Source organism: Asterias amurensis, chromosome 13 (genome assembly GCF_032118995.1).
Source record: "Asterias amurensis chromosome 13, ASM3211899v1".
Lineage (NCBI taxonomy): Eukaryota > Metazoa > Echinodermata > Asteroidea > Forcipulatida > Asteriidae > Asterias > Asterias amurensis.
The window spans coordinates 13,470,923-13,498,609 of NC_092660.1; the positions used below are offsets into that span (position 1 = coordinate 13,470,923).

Consider the following 27,687-nt stretch of genomic DNA (forward strand, 5'->3'; position numbering starts at 1 on the left):
CTAACTAGTATAACGATTTAGCGCCGGATTCCTCAAACTCGGCCCAGGCGTCGTTGAGCTCCATGAAGATGAGTTTGGTCAGCTCCTGATGGGGCGTACCTGTGTGCTTGTCTGGATGAATGCAGAGACATGCTTTGCGGTATAACTTCTTAACCTGTTGAGAAATAAATGGAACAACAAAGAAAATTATTAAATCCAATGGCCCAACGGTACTGCAGCCAGTAGACCGAAAACATTTTTAGTTAATTACTAGTTCAGTTTTTAGCACTAAAAAAAAACCCCAGGTGAAACCCTTAAAGTTCTATCCTCAGACAGGCCCGATTGACATGGCCTATGACCATTTAGGCAGTATGACTCATGGACTTGTAACCTCCAGTTTAAAACAAATTTCTATATAGGCTTATACTCACAGTTACTGCAGTTTCACAGTGTAAAAACACAACATGTACAAATTATAATTGTAATTTTGTTATTTTGCCAAACTATCTCTACAACACTGCCAATGAGGTATACACATTTCCCCAATGTACTGCACACTGCAGTAACCAACAACAAAGACAACTACCAACAAATAGCTCATGTTCACCATACTTTGTTGTCCCAAGAACAAACCACATAATGTTTGCGCCATCTCACACTACGGACCCAAGCTCTGGAATAAACTTCCAAATCACATCAGGGACACAACATCCTTCAACACATTCAAGGCACTTCTGAAAGCCCACTAGTTTCAGGAGGCCTACCATTCAAGACATATTTATTTCTTCCTTGCCTCAGCACCTTCTAGTCTTACCTCTCCAGCCGTAACGAGCTGATGCATCCCAACCTGTTTCCACCTACTCTCCTCCTCCCATAGTACTGTATGTAAACTGGAGATCAGGGTTCGGATGTTACGTTCCTTTCCTTGAGTCCATTCAAGAATCTGTCGGCAAAAAAAACCCATTCACAATAAATCAATTTGAAAATCCTGCAGGTTGGCAACCCTGCTGTAACTGACATAACAAAATCACTGTTTAACAAATACGTAACTAATTAATATTTTTCAAAAATTGTTCATCATTTTGTATAGTTTATCCTTATATAAAAACAAGAAATTCTTATATAGCGCATTTCACAATAACCGTATCAATGCGCTTTACATTAGTGCCCTGGTCATAGGGCCAATAACATCCCATTAATGTTTCTCAACTCCCTTGGGAGTATACAGCCCTGAGCTACCTGTAAGGCGCTTGTGGCTTTTTCATACACAAAATCAACCTCTACCCTCGCAGGTACCTGTTTATACCCCTGGGTGAAGAGAAGCAATTATAGTTAAGTATCTTGCTCAAGGACACAAGTGTCACGACAGGGATTTGAACCAACACTCCGGTGACTGCACCAGAACTTGAATTCGATGCTCTTAACCACTCGGCCATGACACTCTATCATAGCTAACAAACTGGAAATATCTCATTTTTCTGCAAAACTTATTTCAGCCTGGTCAGGTGGAATACCTTACCCCAATGCCCCTTTTCAAAGTTTTTTTAGAAAAAAAAAATCAAAAAGAGTAAGATTGATCTTAAATTCGCATCAATCTTAAAAAAACAACTATGGGGATACCGACAGTACTATTTAATAATATTTATTCAGGCAAAACATTCACAAGTACATATTACATACACACATAACAAATATATTGCAAACATAAGTTAAACAACAGTGGGATGCCAAGAACAGCATAAAAGTTAAAAATGTAACTGTCTCCAAAAGGTGTACGTCTCCAAAACCTCGGAAAAGCTAGGAACATATTAAGGCAAGAAAGGGCAGAAGAAAACAGCACAAAAGATTAAACAAATCATTGAACATATAAAAGGCCTAACAAAGCAGAAAAAGGAACACAGTTAGACTGTAAGGAGAGACTTTAAAAAGCAAGCCTAGACATCAAAATGATTCTTGAGCTTACATTAAAATTGCGCTAAGGGGGCACATATGAAATTATTAACAAGAACATCTTAAGAGGAATCTTAGCGCTTTGTAAAACCGGCCCCAAAACGCTTTTCTTTTAGTGAATCCAATTTTACCTTGAGTTTATCAGGATCCATCTCTCTGACTAAATCTTTCTTCTTGATTTCGTTTATCGTCCGATTATCATCTTTCTTGTGAGTGAATCCTTGGGAGGATAGAAGATCTTCAAAGTCACTTTTCTTGGTTGGCCCTACAAGAGAAATAAAAAAAAAAAATTTTTTTTTAAAAAGGTAACACTTAAAGTAAAGTAAAGTATAAATAATTTTCGGCTCACTGAGATTAAAATTTTTGTTTTTGCGTGAAATTGTTTTTTACTCAATTTTAAAAAACTATAGCACCTCAGGTTGCAGGTTTACCTCATTTAGTAACATTTTAAGGGAAGCCATTATTATCTTTGTGTCGTACAAAAAGTACCGCAACCCTTTAAGATGTATGTAAATAACGTACCAGCTCCAAATGTTGCAAACGGCGTCCTTGTTCCTCTCTCTTCCCTCCCTCCAATCACACTGGAGAAACCACTAGCATAGTAGTTAGGTTTACTCGACTGGGCCTGGGGTGGAGGTTGAGCCATCCCTGCGGATGGCGATGACTGGTGTTTCGGTGACGCCATACCATGGGCTTGACCTTGCTTGGTTTGCCATGAGCCAAATGAGGAGGACTGCGAAGGGGGAGGCGTGGTACCAGACGCTGGTAGGTTAGAATTCAAATTACCTGAAGATCAAAGCAAAAGTTAACAGTTAAACTATAGTGGTCCCAAGCCAAAAGGAACTATGATTGTTTTTATCCTTCAACAATGATGTGTACTATGGACTGTATATTCCTCTACCGAGTTCAGTGAATAAAATCCACAATTGCCTGCCTACCGAAATCAGCGAATGGATCATGAGAGTTGCTTGGTGTTGTCTTTGCTTGGTGTGTGGGTGTGCCACCGGTTTGTTTCCCCATTCCCGAGCTCTGAGTTCTGCCCATTGGGGAGTGGGTTGGTGATCCGTTACCCCAGTCTGCGCCTGCCAAATTAGGCCCACTCCGACTCTGTGAAAAAAAACCCAATACAAACCATTCAAAATAATGTTTAATTGAATGTATGGAAAATGACAAATTGTACCCTCTTGTGACTGACCCTCCTACTGTCTGACCATTGAATATCACCCTCACGATTGCCAGTCTGCAATATGATATCATGTGGTAAATACATCTACATAGTACACAGTCAACCCTCCTATTGTTTGACCATTAAATACCATCCACATAATTGTCAGTCTGCAATATGATATCATGTGGTGAATGCATCCACATAGTAAACAGTCAACCCTCCTACTGTCTGACCACTAAATACCATCAACTGTGGTTTTGAATAACCGATACACTACCAAGCATGCAGTATGACATCGTGTAATGATTGCATCTAAATAGTACAGTCAAGAAATTTAGGAATTGATACTGGCTACGGCCAAAGATTCAATTTTAGTCAGAGCCATGACTGAAGCCTAAGCCAGAGCCTTAGCCATAGCCGTAGACTCCACTCTAGTAATGTCAGCCCCGTATCTGTTTGTGATGTATTATCTCCAAGCAACACAGTCTTCAAAGGGCGTTTTGGTTTTAATCTTGGGACTTTTTTAAGCCGATATTATCAGCACTGAAATGCTGCAATCTCGGCCCAGGTCCCGATCTCACAAAGCATAAAATCTCCCAAAAATTCTTCTTCTCTTCTTCTCCAAGGAATTATTTAAGGGTTCAGAGATGGGTTTTTATTAATGTAATGGTTATTTATAGGTCACCACTCACAACCTGTGCAGTTGAATGGTTTCTAATAGTTGATCAACTCATTATTTTTCCTTATTCATCTCGCACTAGTGTGATAATAACCACAGTGGATGATATTGAATGTTCAGACAGTACTTAGGAGGTCTGGCTGCCTACAGTGTTGATGCATACACCACATGATATCATATTGCAGGCTGGCATGGTTTATCTATCATTCAAAACCACAGTGGATGGTATTCAATGGTCGGACAGTATCTACACGAAGACTGACTGTTAACTGCATCTACCACTGGCATAGTGCAACTATCATTCTAAACCATGTGGATAGTAGTAAATGGTTTTAACAAAGAAGAACAGGATACAATATGAAAACATTAATTAGGCTTTTCTGTTTGATTCCAAATTACTGAAAGCCATTTAAGACTGAAAGTAACAAGTGTCTTTGACAAAGTGGAATTTAAATTGTTCATTAAAAAACAAAACCTGTGTTTTGAAATTTACCTGCTTCAGGGTTGGTTTTGATTTCTGAGGTGACGACAACGAAGCCCCCGACGAGAAACCGCCAAAATCACCGAGCAAATTATCGCTACTGTGAGACATCTTCGTCGTATTTTGAAGACCACTCAGAGGTGGCGATAAATGTGCCGGCGACGCCGTCCCACCTCCAGCTCTGAAAGGATCAAACAGAGTGTCCTCACTCGCATCACCAATATTGAACAAGACATCCTTCTCCGGGCTTGCAGGTGACCGCCTTCCTCCACTCGCGGCAAACGGGTCAAAAACGTCCTCTTGTTTTTTCTGGTTCTGGTGCACCGTAGTAGGTGTGCCCGGACTCGGCTTCTGCATTTGTTGTTGGAATGGATCAAAGGCATCACTGGGGACGTCTTTCTTGGAGGTTCCTCCCAGTAACGACCTGGCAGCTGCGGAATCGTTAAGAAGGTCCAAGTTGCTTGGATCTTTTGGTCCAGGACCCATTAGATCAACATTGGGTCCTCCTCTCGAGGTGCTGTCTCTTGATTGACTGCTGCCACCGATATTCAACAAGTCTACGTTATTTGAGGTTTGCGATTGGTTTGAATGCACTGGTGAAAATTGTGCTTCAAAGAGTGGCTCTTGCGGTGCCTGACTTGGCGAGCTTTTACTACCTGTCTCGAAAGCGGCGAAGAAAGTGGAGTTACCAGTCCTGACTCCATTTTCCACCATGTCTTGGTGAGCCTTCGCCCGCTTTGCTCCAAAATCACCAAACTCATCATCGGACTCGTCATCAAGGAGAGTTTCTTTGGCTTCCCTGTCATGCTGATTCTCATCTTGCCAGTTGATGTTCGCCATGAAGCCGGCTTTGTTGCCGTTGTCAGGAGTGGGATTAGACTGTGGTTGGCTAGACTTTGGCTGGCTAGACGCCTGTTGGGATGACGATTCTTTCGATGGTCTTCTCTCACCAGAAGCTGTTGCTGATTTAACCTTCCTCTCTTTGGCTTTAGCATCCATGTGAGCTAGAATTTGAAAAAAATGAAAATAGATTCAGTATGTGGACATCTTTTTAAAAGACCTAAAACTAAATAAATCATTAAATACAGACATGCCATTGAGATAAATTGATATAAAAGCAGTAAGGATAATATAAAAAAAAGGAATGCAACCACTAAGATCACCCATGTTTGCATTCCCCTCGCACAACATTTATAAGCATTAGAAAGACCGATAATGTTTTCCATCAGTAACTAGAAATGAAAATGCTCCCCATGTGGGTTCTTGGCCATGCGTCTACCAGGAGACCCTGATCAGCTGATCGTAGACTCTACTCTTGTAATGTCAGCCCCGTATCTGTTTGTGATGTATTATCTCCAAGCAACACAGTCTTCAAAGGGCGTTTTTGGTTTTAATCTTGGGACTTCATGAGGCCAATATAATCAGCACTGAAATGCTGCTATCTCGCCCCAAGTCCCGATCTCACAAAACAAAATTCCTCCCGACTACTCTTCTTTTCTTCTTTACCTGTTTCTCTAAAACTACGTCACTTCAGAGTGAATTGTTCTCACAATATTTTATACTATCAACAGCTCTCCATTACTCGTTACCAAGTAAGTTCTTATGCTACTATATATTTTGAGTAATTACCAAAATGTGTCCAGTGCCTTTAAAGGCAGTGGACACTAATGGTAATTACTCAAAATAATTGTCATCATAAAACCTGACTGTCTAATGAGTAATGGGGAGAGGTTGATGGTATAAAACATTGTGAGAAACAACTCCCTCTGAAGTGACATAGTTTTCAAGAAAGAAGTAATTTTCCATGAATTTGATTTCGAGACCTCAAGTTTAGCATTTGAGGTCTCGAAATCAAGCATCAGAAAGCACACAACTTCGTGTAACAATGGTGTTTTTTCTTTCATAATTATCTCGCCAATTCGACGACCGATTTAGCTCAAATTTTCACAGGTTTGTTGTTTTATGCATATGTTGAGATACACCAACTGTGAAGACTAGTCTTTGACAATTACCAATAGTGTCCACTGTCTTTAACAAAAATGCCCTGGTAAGACAACTCACCAAACTGTGCATTAACACTGTCCTGCTCTTCTTTATTACTGAAGCAATACTTTGGTGTGATACGCTGGGTCTCAAAAGTGGCCCAGGGGGGTTGTTTCTCTGGCAGTGTCGGCCGATCCATCAGCTGCACCTCCAGGGTGACGTTGAAGAGGTCAGGAAACTTGTCTGGCTGTTCCATGAAGTCTACATCGTATCTGAGGATCGACGAGTCACAATAATGAACACCACAAGCTTGGACAATTCAACACGACAAACAAATGTAACAAGCTACAGAATCTAAAGCCTAGTTTAAACTTCATGTGAAACTGAATCCCCAAAAAACAAAAATCTTGAGGCTGATAGTGACTTACCAGGGTGTGTTTTGGTGGTCGTAACCAATAACTGTTTGGTATAATCGGGCACTGGTTAACTTATTGGCCAATGACTAAAACAGTTTTTGGTTACGACCGTCAAAATACACCCTAGATGTCTTTTACCACACATTGACGGAAGAAAAACTGTTATGATTTCACCTGCGGGTGAAGTCCGAACATGGATTAATATTATGAACAGATAAGTGACATACCCTTATTTATCTGATTGATCTTAATTTTGTTTAAAATAAGTAAGAAAAAACATAATTTCAATTTCAATAACAAAACATGAAAAAATACACAAGGCCTTTTTTAAACAAATTTTAAAAGCTGTTACAGAGGTAGTTTCAAGAATGAAATATAATTGGACACTTTAATATTTAATACTACATATTCAAATATATCTGGATATCATATTCAAATAACATCTTTAACTATCAAGCAGTACACCAAACATAAAGGAAATATAAAACAAACTTTCCATTACAACATTTGCACAAAGAAATACAATCGACTTGGCTGAATAAAAACATATGGAATTGAGTTACAAAGCAAACAATACAATCAATTTCAACCTGCGTGTACAAACCACCAACCGATAACTCATAGCTCATCAACTTGTGATCGGTGGTTCGAATTCCACCCGAGTATTCTGCCTTTGGATTTTTGTTTTTCACATGAAGTATACAGTTCTTAATGCACATCAGTGTATGGGTAAATGCAAATAGTTTTCTTTAACCCTGATGCGAATTTAGCATATAACTTTTAATGTTGCACGTCACAAAATATCAATTCAGAAATGCACAATAGAATAAGAATTGAGACTGCATTCAGCATTGGTTGTCATCTCTACACATTGCATTGATGTTGGATTTCGACAGGGTACCTGTTATTAAAAGCAACTTTAATGACGTGATATTTAAAGGGCATCTCTTTAAAGGGGAAGTCTTACTTTGTAAATTGTATTGTGTGGGATCCCTCCGGCACATAACCAGCGTGGAACTGGAACTGGAACATTTTCATTGCTGTCACCTTCAAATGGAAAATGGAAGGGGGAAAAGGGATTTAGCTATCACAATAAAATTGACATACGGTGTTTATGCGATGGTACTGGCCTCATCTCTCGACCACACGGCAGTTACATGGCAAAACAGCTTAACTTGAAAAATAACGCTTTGAGAAAAGCAAGCACAGAGATCATTTGTTTTACCATAAGACGTGATGAAAGTGTCAAAAGAGGCCGAGATAGGGAGTGTTATATTCACATCCATACATAGTATGCCTTTGAAACTTTGAAAAAAAAAAAACGCTCTCAATTTACCCAGAAATGATCTTATATAAGAAACCAAAATTGTTGAGTTAGGCACAGCAGAAAGTCTTTCTCATATCCTACATGACACTATGGGCACAACAGTTCACAGAAGCAACCCAAGCAGTTTCCTCCACGTCTGATTGAAAGACCCACTTATTTCACATAGCAATGGTTTACAAGGTGATGTGGCACAATCTGTAGCCAATCAAACAAGAAACACTGGAGCGAACCTCTTCTCTGAATGATAAATGTACTGCGTTCTTTGACAAGCAATACACAATACACAGGAGCAACAACTTTATGTCCCATCTGAAGGATCAAACCAAACAAATTTGTTTATGACTGTTTGCCCAAAACAAGGCGCCTTGAACACCCAGCAGGGTGGATATGTGCACATTACAAGTCTTATTATTATTATTATTATTATTATTATTATTATTATTATTATTATTATTAAGGCTAAAAGCCAATCTTGGTATGGGGCTACAAGGAATTGATATTCCTCTTAAAACAGTCTAGATTGTAAGATGGAAGGAAACAAGCAGCAATAACCGTTTGTGTCCCATTCTGAAGGATGAGAGATACATGTACATAATAGTTCAACGTTTTGCTTATTGACACGAGTGTCAAGATCAGGACTTGAACAAACACTCAGACATACCAGGGGCCGATTTCACAGCACTGCTTTAGCAGAAAATTTTGCTTAACAATCAGGGATGCCAGTGACTCTTCCCCTCAGAGCCTGAAAAAATATTTGCTGCGAAGGAAAGGGGGTCTCGCCCTTGGCTGGCAACCTCATTCTGAAGCATGCTTTTGTTCTGCTTAGCTTCCTTTTCTGCTTAAGCAGCTCTATGAAATTGGGACCAGAGCTTGAGTCCAGTGTGCTTGACCGCTCGGCCAAAGACACAAGTTCAATCATGAATACCAACCTTTCCCTGCACTTTGCCACCGAATGTTGATCTTGCATGGTACACCATCATCGTGACATCTCCAAAGATGGACTTGTCTATTGGTATCTCTGCCCAACCATCGTCAACGACATAGCCCCTACAAAAACAACAACAGTTAATTATTGTGACTACATTATTAAGAGCAGGACAGTTCTTTTCAGAACTGAGAAGTCTCCCGAATTCTGAAAAATCTACTCTGTGGTAGTAGAATATATAGTAAGACAAGTTTTCACAAGAACATAATCTAACCAGTAAGAAGATATACAGTGGCGTTACCGGAAACCAAATATACAATTTCAAGATAATTTTATTATAAAAGATCAGCCATGTTTTTGACATTGTCACAGTTGAATAAAGAATATGACAGGGTGGATAGGGTTAGAGGCTGTGTAAGATTTTCAAAGGGTGGGCAAAATGTTGATATGTCAGTGTTGTTTCGAATGCTTACTTTATTTTCTCATACTCCTGTGACGTCGTAAGGATCCGATCTTCTCCAAAGTACAGCTCAACAAAAGGACGGCAACCATTCCTAGAATGATAAAATGAGACGGGACATCAGGTTAAGAAGCAAACCACTAGGGTCCCGATTTCATAGAGCTGATTTAGCACCAAAAATAGCTAACCACAATAAAAGTAAGCTTACCAGATCAAGGCTACCAGTCAAAATACCATTCCACGGGTACAATTTGTGACCGGTATCCTTCTTATTTTTGTTTAGCAGAAGATTATTAAGAAGTTTTTGCTGCTCAAGCAGCTCTATCAAATTAAGCCCCTAAAATGGTTCTGAGAAGAACCAGCTTGAAGAAAACTGACCTTTCAAATGGTTTGCTCTACCACACAAAACACTGTTTGATTTGGTTACTCATAACTACAGTGTTATCAAAGCGCCTGCTCAAAGTAAGCAGGTTTCACTATTATACACCGTCATCATTTGGCTGTGGAGCAGGCAGCTTTAAAGGATGGCGTACTTTTTCAAAATTTCAACAGATTTACATTAAACTTACAGGGTTTGAAGATGATAGTGGAAAGCTTCCCTTCAAATATTACTAACGAAGGTTGTGTAGTTTTTGAGAAATGAGTAAAACAAGTCACAAAATCATTTTGGTCTCATGAGACCAAAATTATTTTAGCATGTAAAATCCCCTTAACCAGTTATGATATTATACCAAAACCATAGCATAACTGGTTAATACGTTTTTACATGCTAAAACCGAGACGAAAATTATTACTTTTACTCGGTTCTCAAAAACTACAGCACCTCAGTAAGTAAAATTTCAAGGGAAGCTTTCTACTATCATAATTTTCAAACCCTGTAAGTTTAATGTAAATCTGTGGACATTGTTGTTTTTTGTCAGGAAAAAGTACACATACCCTTTAAGCCAATTACTGCCATCTTGGGCAAGTAATGCGATTTGCTCTTGTTGCAGCATGCCTTCACTATCTACAGCAGGCTTTAAAGGCCCTGGACACTATTGGTAATTACTCAAAATAATTGTTAGCATAAAAACTTCCTTGGTAACTAGCAATGGAGAGCTGTTGATAGTATAGTATAAAACATTGTGTGAAACGACTCCATCTGAAGTACAAAGTTTTTGAGAAAGAAGTAATTTCTCACTGAAACATTTGAATCAAATTTGAGACCTCAGCTGAGGTCTCAAATTCAAACATCTGAAAGTACACAACTTGTGCGACAAGGGTGGTTTTTCTTTCATTATTTTCTCGCAACTTCGATGACCAATTGACCACAAATTTTCACAGGTTTGTTATTTTATGCATATGTTGAGGTACTACAAGAGAGAAGACTGGTCTTTGACAATTACCAAAGGTGTTCAGTGCCTTTAAGCATTTGTTAAAAATGACATGCTCTCTAGACACGTGACCTATTACCAACCTCATTTTATTGTAGAGTGGAACAGGCATCAGCGACAGTTTCTTAATCTTCAAGACTTTTTCATGAGGGAAGATGGGTGACTCTGGGTCCATCATATTACAGATGTACTCCATGTATCTAGGGGAGAATTTAAACAATAATCAAATATGCTAAGTAATAAAAATTCTTAATAAAGATTACTAACTAAGATTCTTAATCGCCAAGACTGAATGATGACTCAAGTACCGAAAAACACAGGTCCTGTGCACTAAACTGCTCGGCCATGACAGGCCAGAAAATATGAAAGTATTTTGAACGATGACACGACAAGAGCCATTATCCCTTCCACATAAAGTTGGTAACCTTTGGGTATCTGCACCGACTTTAAAAATGACACAAAAATATTGAGGATTTTTTTTTTTTAGTAATACCTCTTCTGCGATGGGATGACGCAGGGTGGGCCTCGTTTGCTTGTGAACATGTATAAACTTGCTTCTGTTGTCTTGAAGAATCTACAGAATGAAAAGAACGCTGAGACGACAGTAGCTGATGACGCCTTACCATCCTGAGGTAAAAGTAGAATAACAAAAGGAGTATTTATTACACTGCTTGTTTATTTATTAATTTATTTATTTATTTATTTTGGCTTTAAAAGACAAAACATGGTCGGTAGTATCACAAACTAATACTAAAAAAGACATGCTTTCAAAATCAAACCTTAAGGTTTTACAAACACTGTCAACAAATAACCTAGGGTAGTTAGATATAAATAAAAAAATCCCACAAATGCTATGATAAAAGTACAATTAGCAATGTAAAAGCAATCATAGAGAAGTAGACAAATAAGATACACATGACATACAAGATTTAAAAGACATAGCATACATTGTCACATACAATAAACTTCCCATAAAGTATGTAAATTGCACACGGCGCGTGCGTACTAACACTTTGGTTGGCAAAATGAGGGAATATCGCGCTGTTTTGTACACGGCTTATGGCCATGGACGCAGGCGCGATTGTGCGTCTGCTTAGTGTACAACTCTATGGCATTTGCCAACCAATAGGGTCTGTACGCATGCATGAAAGTAATTAGCATATTTCATGGGAAGGATCCATTAGTAAAAACCTGGAATGCTGGAGGTTGAACATATTTCTATCATCCCGACAAATTAGATCCCCAAAAATCAGAGCCTTACCAGACAGTGAATGGCGCAAACATTGTTGGGATCCTTCTGCAACCACAGGTACATATTCCTACAGATTGTGTAGAGAAGAACCAGGCTAGGTGCTCGTCTGGCTGACCAACCACACTCCAATACCTGCACCAAAAATTGAAAAATATGTGTAAAATATTGACATTTTTCTAACCTTTTCTATTAAGTTAACCTACTCTCTGGATAACGACTAGAGCAAGCTTGTTGAAATGTTGAGACCAAGTAAGCTCAATTCGTGTCAACTAAAGCAAAAGTAGTAGTCCCGGCCGATTTCCTACCTTCCGCCCAGAAAGCAGGACAGTTCTTTTCGTACAACTTAGAAGTCTCCCAAATTTCGAAAATGTACTACGCGGTAGTAGAATATAAATCAAGACAAGTTATCATAATCTACCAGGCAAGTAGGTACAAACGGTGTTACCGCAAACAAAATATATACTGATGCCTCACCATGCAATGTCTCAAATCCCTCGTGTCATGGCCAAGCGGTTAAGAGCACCGGATTCAAGCTCTGGTGTTTGATCAGCAGAGTGTGGGTTCGAATCCCGGTCGTGACACAGGATTCGTAAAATTGGGGAGGTAGTGCTTTCTGCTTTACTGGCCAGGCTTCGGATTGATGATACCCAAGCCTATACATCCGTATGGACTGCAAAAGGGGTAACCGGCAATAACCTCTGGAAAAATATAATTGTAGCCACAAAACTAACATAAGAAGCTTGAACTACATGAACCCCAAGATACTCATTGTTTTTCTTTCACTCACCCTGTTGTTAAATTTCTCCTTCCTGTAGGACCTCTGGGTAAGATTAAAGACGTAATAACGATCATGATGTCTGGAGTCCAGGTAGTTCTTCACATCATCAATGTGGTTCTTGTAGGCTGACTCCAGACCCTCGGCTGGGAATGACATCACGATGATGCGACTCGTGATGTAGTTTAGATCAAGCTCCGCCTTGGCATAGCTGTGGGTGATCAAACAATCACAACAAATTTTGTAAGTAAATAATCATTTATTATTGTGTGTATCACTTCAATTATCTTATACTTTGGAAAAGAGCAAAGGCAGGGATTCGAACCCACACTCCGGTGACTTAGCACCAGAACTTGAATCCGATGCTCATTATCAAAATGCGAGGGGAAGCTAATCAGATTCTGTGTGCTGACAGTTATCACAAGTCTCTCCCACCCGTGAGGGCAGAGGTCAAAGTTCACCTTGCAACAGTGTGAGCCATTTTACTGGACGTGTCTTTGAGATTTCTGAAGAGATTGCCAGCTCCCCCTTTCATCATCCCCAAGAAGCTGCTCCCATTTGCGGTGTCAGTGGCGGAATCAGCTACAGAAAGAAAATAACCGAGAGAACAAATCTTGAAATTAAGGGAAATCTTTTAGGGTTGGTAATTTTTAAATTGTAAACACTGGGTCTCAATGGTTACCGTGTATGGACATTTACTAAAAGGTATTACAGAGGACTGGTGAGGATAACAATTAACATCCTTTAATTTGAGTCTAAAAGCTTACTTATTACACAGTTCATACCAGTTCATTTCTGTGAAATTTACCTCTGAAATGAAGGCATATTGGAGAAAACTGTATCAAAACTTTTTTTAAATGCATTATGTGAAAATGCGTTTGAAAACACTGGATTCTATTGGTAATTGTCAAAGACCAGTCTTCTCACTTTGTGTATCTCAACATATGCATAAAATAACAAACCTGTGAAAATTTGAGCTCAATTGGTCGTGGAAGTTGCGAGATAACTATGAGAGAAAAAACACCATTGTCACACAAAGTTGTGTGCTTTCAGATGCTTGACTTCGCGACCTCAAATTCTAAATCTGAGGTCTCGAAATCCAATTCATGGAAAAAGCTTCTTTCCCAAATACTTCACTTCAGAGAAAGCCAAGTAAGGTTTTATGCCAATAATTATTTTTAGTAATTATCAATAGTGTCCACTGGCTTTAAAATCACTATTTTCTCCATACAACGAATGAGGCCAAAGTTGTCACAGGTTTGTTAGTTCAGTGGTTGATCACACAAAACATGGACCCGTTCTGTAACTATTTTCTCAGCTCTACCAACCCTGTATAACACCTTTTGAACTATACTCAAAGGACAATACTCACTCTGTGTAATTATTACACACATTCTTCAAAAATGTTAGTATTTTTTTCATTTTCACAGGTAATAAAAATCACAAATCACAATAAAAACTGAATGTCCTCAACAAAATAATAGTGTACATCTTTATTTAATACAACATGATCATCAGGGGGGCAACACACTGAAGTTTTTTCCGTCAGAAAAATACAAAGTTTTTGAACCAATTATGTCCTTAAGCAAGACACTTAAAAGCCAGCTACCTGAGGTCTCAGCAGGCCTCCTTGCAGGACTGGCCGGTGTAGCTGCACTCCTTGCCGGTCTGTTAGCCAGCAAAGCCAGGGGACATTTCAGAACGGTATTCCGTGCGGCTGCTATTTCTTGAATCTGGGCCAAGATGACGGCGATCGGTGGTCTGTTCCGTGGATCCACCTGCAACATCGCACCTTCAGAGACAAAGTGAGATTTACACCAATAAAATAAATTAATTGCTTGAGAATTGAATTTAGACTGAATCTAAACTATAACTTAAACGATATGGAAGTGGCAGAGAAGGGAAGATTGTATAGCAAAATTTAGTAACTTTCCAGCAAAACCTGACAGAATTGGGTTGTTGTACATTTTCCTCCTCTGTTTTACTGATACATTTTATGCTTCAACTGAAAAGTTTAAGATAATTGAATGTCTTGAGAAAGTGAAGGGATACATTCTGAGAGCAAATTCAGGCAATTGACCGAAGTTGACTAGATGTCACTTTCGAACACTGCATGGATAAAATTGCAAGTCCAACTGGATCAACCTAGCCCCAGGAAACCATTTATCTAGTCAAAATTAGATTGCCATTTACCTCATGGTTTTGGCAGAAAGGTTAACTGGGGTACATGTATGTTTAGTAAATCTTAACCACAATTAACACTTAAATGATTAGTTGGATGATAAATGTTTTGTTCAATATATACAAATAATTTATACATTTAACAAAACTGAATTGACTACTCAGTGCAATTGATGCAATTGAGTGGAAAGCAGACCACATGGTTTAAATCTCATAAGACAACTTCCTCCCTTATGTGAAAAAAACCTTAAATCTTTCAACACCATGTAACTTACGAATCAAATCATGTAGTACGACAAACTCTTTATCGGACTCTGGTATGGAATAGTTGGCATTGATGATTCTTAATTTGGCAGAATCCTCAAATGGGTGCTGACCAAAACACAGCATGTAGAGAATACAACCAAGAGCCTGCAGAAGAAACCATTGATAAAAGGGCATATCTGAATCAGTGGCTACATCTATGGCTACAACTGTTACTGAGGAGGTTGCTTGGGACATTCGATATTTCAACGCACGTTGACATGGAAATGTAGCCGTAGCCGTAGCTGTAGCCACAAATTCAGATATGGCCTTCGTTATGAGTAACAGAAATACATATTCTGCCGTTGATTTCACAAAACTCTTCCTAACTTAAGACTTCATCTAAGGACTTAAGACTTCATCTAAGGACTTAAGACGAGTCCCAACTCTGCACTGTAGCATGCAGACCTTAAGATTAATCCTAAGTTAGGACGAGTTACTCGTCCTAACTCGAGATAAGACAAGTCCTAACTCTTTGTGAAATCGACGACAGGTTCACAGGAGACACAAGTATGACTGTAGTGCTAACTTTGATACTTTGACCTGCCCTCTGTTTGACTATAATTATTTGTGTGACAGAAAAACATACGGATGAAAGGGTGACTAAGGTTTTTTTGTTTAACCTGTAAGTATTTCACCAGATTAGGTTCCCATTTCAGTGAAAACAATCAACAATTAAAGTATTTAATAACCAGTTATCAGAAACCAGAAATCAATAATCAATAATAAGAAATTATCAATTATAAATTAGAATTCAGAACTGTAAAATTGACAATTGATATCCAGTAATCAGTCAGTAATCAGTAATTAGCTATCAACATTAAGAAATAAGTTTGGTGATCAACAATATTAAAGTCATCAGTAATCTACATCCAGTAATCAAAAATCAATCGCCAATCAATAATCCATAATCAATGACCAATAGTAAAGCGTTGTCAAGGTTCCTTTAGGTCATCTCTTACCCATATATCCATGTTCTCATTGATAGGGAAATTACTGTACAGATCCAACATCTCTGGTGTTCGGTACATTGGTGTGGTATGCCGAGCAAGCTGTAGAACAGAAAGAGAAATCCATAAATTGATTGCACAAGACATCATTGATCGCCATCTTTGATGACGACAAATAATGGTAAATCCTGGATCCCATGATTGATTTACAAGGATCCTCCCTCACTCTAACAAAATCAAACACCACGGGTGTCGTGGCCGAGCAGTTAAGAGCACCGAACTCAAGCTCTGCTGATTCTGTTCAGCAGTGTGTGGGTTCGAATCCCGGTCGTGACACTTGTGTCCCTGAGCAAGACACTTAACTATTATTGCTTCTCTCCACCCAGGGGTAAATGGGTACCTGTGAGGGCAGAGATGGTTCTTGTGATTGATTTAGCCGAGTACACATTTGTTGCACGAGGCTGTATACTCCCCAGGGAGCTGAGATGGTTTAAGGAGTGAATTAAGGCCCAGTGACCAGGGGTAATAATTTGAAGCGCTTTGAGACACCCATTCGGGAGTGAAAAAGCGCTATATAAACTCAAAATATTATTATATTATATTATTACCATAGTAACTCAACACCCAGACTAATGGATTCTGATTACGCTGGTATAACCCAGGGAGATTTAGGCATGATCAGCTCACTGGTGCAGTCTTCAATCACACAGAATAAAATATTAGACATGCAGTTGGATTTTGAAGGGCTTGGGTGGTTAAGGTTCAAAATTGTTGGACTCTGATTATAGTGGTATGCTTTAGGATCCCATGTAAAGCATCATCAGTTTTACCAAGTGCAGACCTCAGTCCAACGAAATCAAACAATACATGCAGTTGGATTTTGAAGGGTTTGGGTGTGGATAGGGTCTCCTTTACCTCATCTTCAAGCAAGCTTCTCTTGAGTGACGTCCATGTCTCGTCAGGGGTGTAAGATTTCAAACTGGCACTTCCAAAGTCACAGAGTTTGATTGTTCCTTTCGGGCCAACCAAAAGGTTCTCCAACTGGGGGATGCAAAAACATTGACATTAGAAATAAATCAAACAAGAATGGTAAAATAAATTTGAGTGAGCTGCTCCAATAATAGGGGAATTACATGTACATGCTTACAAAAGAGCCACAGAGCCAAGACTTCAAGATTACAAAATCAATTCAGCACACCCCTCTTTCAACTCCCCAACCCCTCCCCACACACCCACAAGGAAAACAGTGTATGGGTTAGAATTACAGTAGAGGAGGGTAGGGGTGGAGATGGGGGTAGGTGTAGTGTTTAGGGTAGGGGTTGGGATAGAGATATGGGTAGGGTAGGTGGCAATTGCGCCTGTAGGTCTTTTGCATTATCATTCATCTATGTAGGGCAGAATTTTGATGGTCCATTATTCCATCATCTGATATGGCTGTGCAATTGCTGATGGCTGCCCGATTTGCCGATGGCTACACTATGGACCAATGGCTGCGCGAACAAAATATCGAACAGATCAGGCTACCACACCAATCATTGAACATGCCCAACACATACATACATATCACCTCTGTACGACAAGAATTTCAATGAATATTCATCTTTGACACTTCATGAATATTCAAGACCCCATCACCCACTCACCTTCAGATCCATGTGTGTGATCGGTGGCTTCTGTTTGTGCATGTGACCAACGGCCCGACACGTCTGGAAGAAGATCTGAAGAACCTCCTCGCAGGTCAAGGGCCCTCCCTTGCACTGAATGGCATCGACGAGGGCGCCGCCCGTACACAGCTCCATCAGAACGAGGAACTCCGACTGCCCATTGTCCGATTCCTCTTTCCCGATAGAGGCTGCTGATACAAACTGGACTATGTTGGGATGGCCGGATAATTTTTTCTGAAAGTACTCGTTAAGGTGGATTGACACATGATGTTACTAGCTAAACCAATTATAATTGAATTACATGTAGTTGGCGTAAAGTCTGTACACATGTACAAATTGAGATCTGCATATTTATTGATCTACCATGTCTACAGTTTGCTTACGTCTATTGATTGGAACCAATAAAGGCTTATGGCAGATCTCATAGCATGCATAGAGCTGCAAAGCCCCCAAATCTGCTAAGCATAGACACACATTGATTATGGAAAACAGGTAACATCAGCCACAATGTCATGAAATATTTATTGCTGCAACCTAGCGAATTAATTTGTAAGCAATGTTCTAATTCTACATGTATTTAACATGTTACAAAGTCTGTGCAGGAAGATACACTGGACCCAATTTCATAGAGCTGCTAAAGTAGAAAACACTGCTGAAACATTTTTCTAATAACAAAAAGCAGGATACCATGCCACATGGTATTTCAAATAGTAACCTTATTGTTGTAAGCACAATTTGGTTGGGCCTACATGTAGCTACTTGTTGTGCTTTGCATGGGCTTTATGAAATTGGGTCCCATCTTTCTAGGCGCTGCCCAGACAATGCATTCTTATCAAAGTTTGATCTTCATTTTCGTAATACTATGAAGTTTTTCCTTAGAAAAAGGCACCAGCATGATAGAAAATCTAAAGATCTGCTACTAAAACTATTCAAGAAAATGACCGAGAGACATGGCGGAAATTGCCTCCATGAAGCACTAGGCCTGAAGTAAATGACTGTTGTAATGTAACTAATAAAATGTGACCGAAGGCACAATGAAAATTGAATTTAAATTAGCCTTTTGCATAGAGTTATATATAAGAACTAGAGGGCGCACTGGCCTATATACGCGCTCTGGCATGCGCGCAGGCGGCCATTTTCTAAGTTGACAAAATTGGCATCTCACAGCGTGTTTGTGCGGCCATTTTGTAAGTTTAACAAACAGCATCGCAAGAGCATTCAATAAAAAAAAAACTCAAACGTGTATTTCAAAGTCAACGCTCGTGCAGAATGACGCGCTTGTCATCTTGCGGTCCTGTGGCGTTTGTGCACGAAGCATCACTCGTGCACCCTCTAGTTCTTATATGTATAACTCTATGGCCTTTTGTCAAGGTCTTCAGGGCTTTGACAGCTATTGTAAATTGTAGAGCCGCGATCCTATCCAAGCGACCGGTTCTACATAGGAAGTTGTCCAAGCCAGGAAGGCCTTGACAAAAGGCTAGTAATAAGTCAATCTATGGTCAAACCATGGTCAAACCAAGGAATCAACTCACACAAAGACAGGAAACTTGTCTGAGTTTTATCTGTATTTGTCTAGCCACAAACTGACTGTGTAAATACAACTTTGTTTGAATGATAGACTTATGGCATAAAGTGTGTACTGAGCAATAAAACACACAGAGAAGTGATCTTGAGTTTGTGGTTATTGTCCCATTATACACATAATAAACAACAATGATTGTATGAATGTATTAGCATATTATACATTACAAGCAAACATAAAACATAATTTATACAAGCATAATGCCCGGTTCATACTCCCTGTTAATGCTTCATGCAAAGCAAATTGAAGTCACAACTCAGTTTGCCCTGGGAATAATTAGCACAAGTTGGCACAACAATTGTGCATATTTTGTTAAATTTAAAACATCCCCTACCTACTATCATCGATCTTAGGGTTTTGAAGGATGGATTTAAATAAACTACTGCAATGTCCTGAATTACTGCAATGCCCTGATAGCCCAAGTCCTTCTATTTCCTTTACTTTCAGCAAAGAGGACACATATAGCTTTGTATGGTTATTACTACATGACACGTAAATAATAATGGAAACCCAGAATCTTTCAAAATTAAAGATCTGGTTTGTTTTGAACCCAGTTGGACTCTTTCTAATAAAGTTAAACTATGTTCTTCCATAGTTGGACTAAGGACTGCATTACTATAAAAGACCTGAATGATTTGGCTGATAGTCATAAATGAACGTATGCATAATAAGTGTATTAAATCTGAGTTGAGGGGTAGACTTTGTTAGTTTAGAGCAAAAACAGATTCAAACAAACAAACAAACACACCCAGGGGAATTTCCTGTGAATAGAAATTATGTTTTGTCTGACCCAATGCCTTGTTTTATCAAACAGAATAAAGGTCAAGTTGATTTTTCCCCTTGTAGAACTAAGTGCATTTTTAGAACAAGATTTGTATTGTTTTAAAAGGCACTTCCAACCAGCATCTCTCTCGATACAGAAAATGCACATAGAATTTGTATGGCAGTGGTTGTCGAGCGGTTAAGAGCACCGAACCCAAGCTCTGGTATCTCTAATTTAAGCAGAGTGTGGGTTCCAGTCCTGGTCATGACACTTGTGTCCGTGAGCAAGATGCTTCATCATAATTGCTTTGGATGGGACATTTTAAGCCCTACACTTGTACAAAACACATGTGTAGGTCCCATGTACTAGGATTGGTAATGCATAAATAAATAAAAACAGAACACTTATCATGAAGAAGTTGGCGTTTCTGGTTCACATAGCAAGCACCCTTGTTTACAGGTTTACTCAGGCTTGCGAGCTGTAAGCGATTATGTCACTTAGATGCATCATTGGTTTCATTACCAGAAATGCAATAAATTTAACTGTAATTTTTTTTACAAAATTGTAAAACATTTTTCACTAAAAATATGGTCACAGTCAGGGCACCAGCATTTCAGCACCCCACAAATCACCCACTTGATTACCGCAATAAAATTAACTTGATATAGATCATTAGTTTTCACTTTAACTTGAGAGTCTGCGAATTGAATAAGATTTTTAATGAAAGGTGTGCTTACTGAAAACAAAATGATGGAAAAGAAGAAACTCTTCTAAAAGATATTCTAAAAGATATTTTTCTTTTTGAGCCATATTGCCCAGTGTAGAGAAAGTGAAAGTAAATTTCATCTATGTAAGAAGCAATTGTTCTTCACATAATGGCTCACTTTTCAAAATAGCCTGCCGTATATTGTGTCTAGCGAAGTATCTTGTGTCTAGTGAAAACTCCTATGGGCTAATAAAAAAGTAAACACCACTTCTCAACTAGCCCTGTGGGCCACAAAACACTGCGCAAACTACTTGTTAAAAATGCTCAAAATTCTTCCTTTTTTCAGATGTTAATAATACAGTACAACAAACTTTATGTGCTAATTTTGTTGAGTGTGTGTGAATGTGACTTTAAGGGTGTATGTAACTTTTGTAGGACAAAAACACAATGTCCACAGATTTACACTAAACTTAAACAGTTTGAAGACAATGACAGTAGAAAGCTTCCCTGAAAATATTACGTGCTGAGGTGCTGTAGTTTTTGGGAAGTGAGAAAAACAATGTCATGAAAATAATATTCGTCTCATGAGACAAAAATTATTTTAATCCTTTACAAACGTATTTTCATGACATTGTTTTACTCATTTCTCGAAAACTACAGCACCTCAGTAAGTAATATTTGAAGGGAAGCTTTCCACTATCATTATCTTCAAACCCTGTAAGTTTAATGTAAATCTATGGACATTTTAAAAAGGTACCCAAATCCTTTAATTAAACAGGTTGTGATAACTGCCACTTTAATGTAAGAAAGACACATTATGAAGATCTAAAACTGCCCGGGGCAAGTAAAAAAAAAAACAGAGTTTACTTTACCTACATGTAGCCCGATGGACTAATACAAAAAGCTTTTAAAGCACAAGACCTGATCATAGTCTTGTATCAGTCCTTGCAACTCTTAATTGATCTGTAGCCATTGGCTTGGGTACCTTTACATGTATTGGGTTGTTTGCCCGCCTCAGGCTGTGTATCAGGTTTAGGCTAGCTCATCTGATCACACACAGTTTGAACTGCATAATTAACACACAGATAAATATATCCAGGGGAAATTAATTAATCAATCAGGCTGTAATGTACATGTACAATGTGTACTACAAATGTTGTTAGGCTGTGTGTGTTTGCATGTGTTGGTCGAACCTTGTGGTGTACACGTATGCATACCTACACAGTACACAGTATACATGTACTGTCTGGCCATGTAGCTCCATCATGTCCATGGTCTGACAGTTCAATACCCCCTCCTCTGTAGTTTTGAATGATGGAGGTGAGCTTGCAATAAAATCATGTAAACGCTAGGTCTATAGTACATAACGTAGTGTTAGCCAGAGAGGGGGTGTCTGTATGTCTTATGGACACCTTATTTTCAAATTTGGACACCCTGCTTTATCTGAAACTTACATTTAAAGGGATTGTGAGTGAATAATTTGGACAGTGGACACAAAGTCTTTAAATTTACAGCAAATCTGGACACCCCGTTACCAAATTCTTGCTAAAACTTTGCACGCAGTTAGTTGCATGCACAATGAGATTGTACACAACCCATGCAGTTTCAAATTGGTTGATCAGCACTGGAAAATGTTACCATGGTATTGGTTAAGTAATAACTCATAGTAATGTACACTATGTCTTCTGAAATGCTCCCTAGTCTGAAATGATTACCATTTTATATTCATGAATCCCATAATAACCGAACCCACTGACGCAGTCATAATGATCAGGGGTGTCCCTGGGGTTTCCCTCGATGTCCAGAGGGATGTGTAAGCCACTTAAGCGATGGATGCTTCAATCCCTACCAACAGTAACAATTAACTAATGACTGCAGGTCTAACAATTAAATCAGTCGGGTGAATTATACCTTAGGACTTGAAAAACCTTGCAGATTTTCCAGAGACATTAATTGATGATACATACAGTACATCAGTATCTCAAGATAGATGTTGCAACCTACAGTATGCTGATATGTGCCTGATTACATGTATCATAAAGTATCCCCAATAAAAAATTGCTTTCAGAAGTCTCTGTATGCCTGATACTTTATTGCCCCAATGCCCCTGGTCATTGCCTTGGGTGCTCTTGAAATGCTCCAGTAGAAAACTACAATATCCTCATAGAGTGCCCTTTACCAAGAAGAAAATGCCTCGGTGCCCTTGCCCTTTCAAAAACGAAGCACACATGCCTTGTACAATACTTCATGGAAGAAGTGGATGAGATTGCCTCTGTCATTGCCTTGATGCCCATTGAAAATTCCAGTACAAATACTCAATTCCCTCATGCATGTACATGTAGAAGTGCCCTAGGAAAACCTGCCTTGCCCTTAAAAGAAAAAGTACTAGAACTCCATGATCCTTCAGGATCCACTCCACTGCGTCTAGCATATTCAAGCAATCCAGGTCCTTTTAATTCCTTCAATACCACAAGAGCACATTGAACGATTTGGGCTTTTTAAGGTTGATGAATGTAGTCAAGGCTTTCAGACATGTCAGACAGAGCAGACAAACTGGTTAATTGCAGTTCTGAGAGTTCACACATTTCCGAGAGCAATTGATTTTCCAATAAGTCTGCGGGCAGCTACAATGCTCTCGATGTCCAACAAGATTCATTCAGGGCGGATAGGAGGCAACAGAGGCAATTGTCCCAATGCACATTAGTCCTAAAAAGCCTTAGTGCCCCTTACAGTACAAATTTTGTTTTCCCTCCTAGAGGTGTCCTCTAATATAACGAAAGGCTGTATTGCCCTTATAATATTAAACAAAATACCTGCACAGGTGCATTAGTGTTAACGAAGATACTTTTTTCAAAAACTAAGCTCTTCTCTAATAATTCATATTTCTTTAAACTTATTGCATTGACAGCAGCATGTCTTCAAATGATGACAACATTTAATGTAAAAAGGATACAAGAATTGTGATCTCTTGAAGAATTGCTTTAGAAGTTTCATCATCATTGGCCAATAATCGCTAAAGGAATGAAAACAAATTTTCAGTTTAAAGCCATTGGACCCTTTCGGTTCAGAAAAAAAAAAAAGTTCACAGATTTACAAATAACTTACAGGGTTTACAGAAGGCAATGGTGAAAGACTTCTCTTGAAATATTATCCCATGAAATGCTTTACTTTTTGAGAAAACAGCAAAACAAAATAAATTCTCGTTAACGAGAATTACGGATTTATTTTAAACACATGTCATGACACGGCGAAACGCGCGGAAACAAGGGTGGGGTTTTCCGTTGTTTTCTCCCGACTCCGATGACCGATTGAGCCTAAATTTTCACAGGTTTGTTATTTGATATAGAAGTTGTGATACATGAAGTGTGGGCCTTGGACAACACTGTTTACCGAAAGGGTCCAATGGCTTTAAAGAGTGTGGACAAAAAAGCTTTTCAAGGTCATAGCAAGATCTATAGAAGTCATCGCTAAAGATATAAATTATTTATTATTTATTTATTTATTATATAAATTAAGTTAATCTTCTTGTTTTTAAGAGCCTTTGATGTGCTTGACGACGCTAAGATATAGTATTTAATAATAAAAAATAAACTTTTAATCAGCTCTTTTTTTTCTAACTTATTCTGCAAAATACTATTTTAAAATACAATGTTCCCCTTTTAAAGGGAAGGTACATGTTTGGTAATTACTCAAAACAAATATCAACTTAAAAACTGACTTGGTAACAAGCATTGGAGAGCTGTTGATAGTATAAAACATTGTGGGAAACGACTCCCCCTGAAGTAACGTAGTTTTTGAGAAAGAGGTAGTTTCTCACTAAAATAATAAAAGACTTCTAGCTAGATGACTTTTATTCTTATCTAAAAGCACACAAATTCGTCCAACGAAGGGTATTTTTTCTTCTATCATTTTCTCGCAACTGCGATGACTGATTGAGCCCAAATTTTCACAGGCTTGTTATTTTATGCTTATGATGGGATACACTAAGTGAGAACACTGGTCTTTGACAATTACCAAACGTGTACAGTGCCTTTAAAGGCAGTGGACACATATCATAAAACCTTACATGGTAACGAGTAATGGGGAGAGGTTGATAGTATAAAACATTGTGAGAAACAGCTCCCTCTGAAGTGACGTAGTTTTTGAGAAAGAAGTAATTTTCCACGAATTTGATTTCGAGACCTCAGATTTAGAATTTGAGGTCTCGAAATCAAGCATCTGAAAGCACACAACTTCGTGCGACAAGGGTGGTTTTTTCTTTCATTAATATCTCGCAACTTCGACGACCGATTGAGCTCAAATTTTCACAGGTTTGTCATTTTAGGCATGTTGAGATACACCAAATGTGAAGACTAGTCTTTGAAAATTACCAATAGTGTCCAGTGTCTTTAAGGAGATAACATAGGCCTGACTAGCCCCATGTACCAACATGCTTGAATCCCTTCGCTACTTGGCCGAGATAATGTTTAAACAACAATTTCATATAATTACACCAAATTGAACAGACACATTTTCATGTTTAAGGTGCTCTCTACAACGATTGTGCTACGGGAAAGTGAAAACTGTGGACAAATCTTAGCATGTGTGGGTATCTTACTAAGAATCTATTTGAAAATTATCTCACCTCCTGAAGGTCTAAAGTACAGCGTCATTGGCACTTTTTCTGGGGCTAGGACTAAAACAACCATAATACAGAGCTTAAAATATGAAAATTTTACCTTCAATGCATACTCTCTGCCAGAGTTGTCTGCAGCGACAAAAACAAATGCAAAGCCACCTGCAGGGATAGATAACAAATGTTGTAAGTCATTCTCTATCAGTCATTCCCCCTACTGGGGGCTTCTTTTTGAACAGGCAAGGCCAAAATTCAATTCTTTTTGAGGGAAAGAAAAGTGATAACATTTCAAAGCAAATGTTGGTTTGGAAAAGTTTCCGTATGGCGCCACCACTTTTTCATTCGATATGATATAATATAGTATCTAATTTACCTCAATGAGATATCCCTTTTTGTAAAGATGAGTGAAAAAGTGGTGGCGCCATACGGAAAGTTATCCGTTGGTTTTATTAAGTCTGTTTTGCCTTTCGGAAAAATAATCAGAACTTATATACAAATGATTTATTTTGCTTTTATGAAAAAGAGAAATTAATAACATGTTTATTTAATTTAATTTCTTTTTCTTCTGGATAACTTTCCGCATACACGTAGCGCCACCACTTTTTCACTCATTTTTACAAAAAGTGATATCTCATTGAGGTAAATTAGATACTATTATTTCATTTTGATTTAAAAAGTGGTGGCGCCATACAGAAACTTTTCCCAACGCCGTCTTCTAAAAGACTATAAGGCTCCCCGTGAGAGCCTTATAGACAATGTGACCTATGTTTACATTCAAACCGCCCTCTGTTGACAACACAATGGACACATCATGTTTCGCAGGGCAAATAGACGCGTAGTCATCATGGTAAGATTGCTTGTAGTATCCTCTAGCTAGCTGCCAAAACATAAAGGTTTTGCCCGGCGCCATGGGCGCGAATCATGTTATGGTTTTTGAGTGGCGTCAGAGGTCAAGTGGTCAAGTGGTTAGACTGCAGGACTTGCAATCACAAGGTTGTGGGTTCGAATCCCCTAGCTAACCGCTGATTTCACCATGACTAAAATAAATATTGTCGTCTAGTTAATGAATCACAATTTCTTGATTTGTGCAATTCATAATCATACCAATGTTTGTAAGTCGGAGAGAGACTGGCTGTTGCCAGCTTCCTTGGTGTTTACATGTGGGAGTTTGCCGAGTTCCCTTAATGGGAAGATCATTCAAACAAACAAACAAACAAACAAACAAACAAACAAACATCTTTTATAGTTTCTAGAAGTATCCAACGCCCATCAATATTCACACAAAAATTTGTTGCAAAAGTACTGAGTAGCAAAGTCAAATGTGTAGGGGTGTACTGTAGAGTAAAAAGAATTAGAAATGGGAATTGTGTAGAAGTTTACCAAGGTTTCATTTCCCATTACACTTTCTTTACAGGGTACTAGTTGACCTACTTCTAGGTGCCTGTGCATTCTGCCAACCCTTCTCTGGTGACAGGAGGAAGGATATAATTCCGGTTGTGGAATTTTTAGCCCAATCCCAAATCCAAACCAATAATATAGTTATTCAACTTTAGTTATAATTTACAAACAATGTACCTTTGCTTTCCGAGGAGAGCATTCCTTAAATGTTCTTCATTGGTTATAATAATTTAATTGAACAATATCCAATCGCTAAAATTAATAAGAAATCAACATCAATATCAAGAAATAAATACTGCATCTGGAACTCACCTTCTGCAATAACTCTCTTCACCCGCAATTTCATTTCACCAAGCTCAACTTGCGAGCCGACAAAATCACTCCCTCTGTCGCCCTGGCCACCTCCTAAAAGGCCAAGCGCAGACCTGAATAACTCAGACATGATTTAGCTTTAAAATGTGTTCTTTACTCGGTCAATTTGAATTCATTTTCTTCACATTTGGGGGTAAATAACGCAGTGCCGTCTGTCCGGTCTCTCCCACAAAATGTCGGCGGTACTCGTGACGTCATCATATTTGGTAACCTTTGACCTGAAATCCACATGGGGAAGTGGCTAGTCTCGGTATATCATCGCTAAGTAATCACGGCTCTTCCCGAGAGAGAGACTAGCCGTATCATAAGTAGACTTGCCAAAGTCAAGTGGGCATTATCATGTTTACTTCATGCGGTTTGTTTTTATCATTGAAACAACACAAAG

The 27,687-nt window shown here is 38.7% G+C and overlaps 1 protein-coding gene across 1 annotated transcript; it reads right to left on the bottom strand.

The window, feature by feature from the left end:
* On the bottom strand, nt 1-27,478 carry LOC139945844 (cyclin-G-associated kinase-like). The gene is made up of 23 exons (XM_071943332.1): nt 27,243-27,478; nt 25,636-25,694; nt 23,871-23,930; nt 17,846-18,100; nt 17,118-17,243; nt 16,215-16,304; nt 15,225-15,360; nt 14,378-14,560; nt 13,230-13,350; nt 12,781-12,979; nt 12,003-12,125; nt 11,235-11,368; nt 10,825-10,941; nt 9,382-9,462; nt 8,913-9,030; nt 7,624-7,703; nt 6,319-6,512; nt 4,270-5,261; nt 2,868-3,036; nt 2,452-2,715; nt 2,061-2,194; nt 794-922; nt 1-154 (listed from the first exon to the last, which is right to left on the bottom strand). Exons 1-23 carry the CDS (start codon nt 27,370-27,372, stop codon nt 5-7), a joined length of 4,044 nt encoding a protein of 1,347 aa, XP_071799433.1. The 5' UTR covers nt 27,373-27,478; the 3' UTR covers nt 1-4.
* Between the last annotated feature and the right edge of the window lie 209 nt (nt 27,479-27,687).

Bases quoted from the DNA above. Each gene is read 5' to 3' on its own strand.
- LOC139945844 (XM_071943332.1), bottom strand. From the start codon at position 27,372: ATGTCTGAGTTATTCAGGTCTGCGCTTGGCCTTTTAGGAGGTGGCCAG. The intron at 18,101-23,870 runs GTATCCTTTTTA...GAGTACTTTCAG, and splicing joins TTCAAGAGATCACAATTCTT to AAAAAATTATCCGGCCATCC. The intron at 2,195-2,451 runs GTACGTTATTTA...TTTCTCTTGTAG, and splicing joins GTTTGCAACATTTGGAGCTG to GGCCAACCAAGAAAAGTGAC.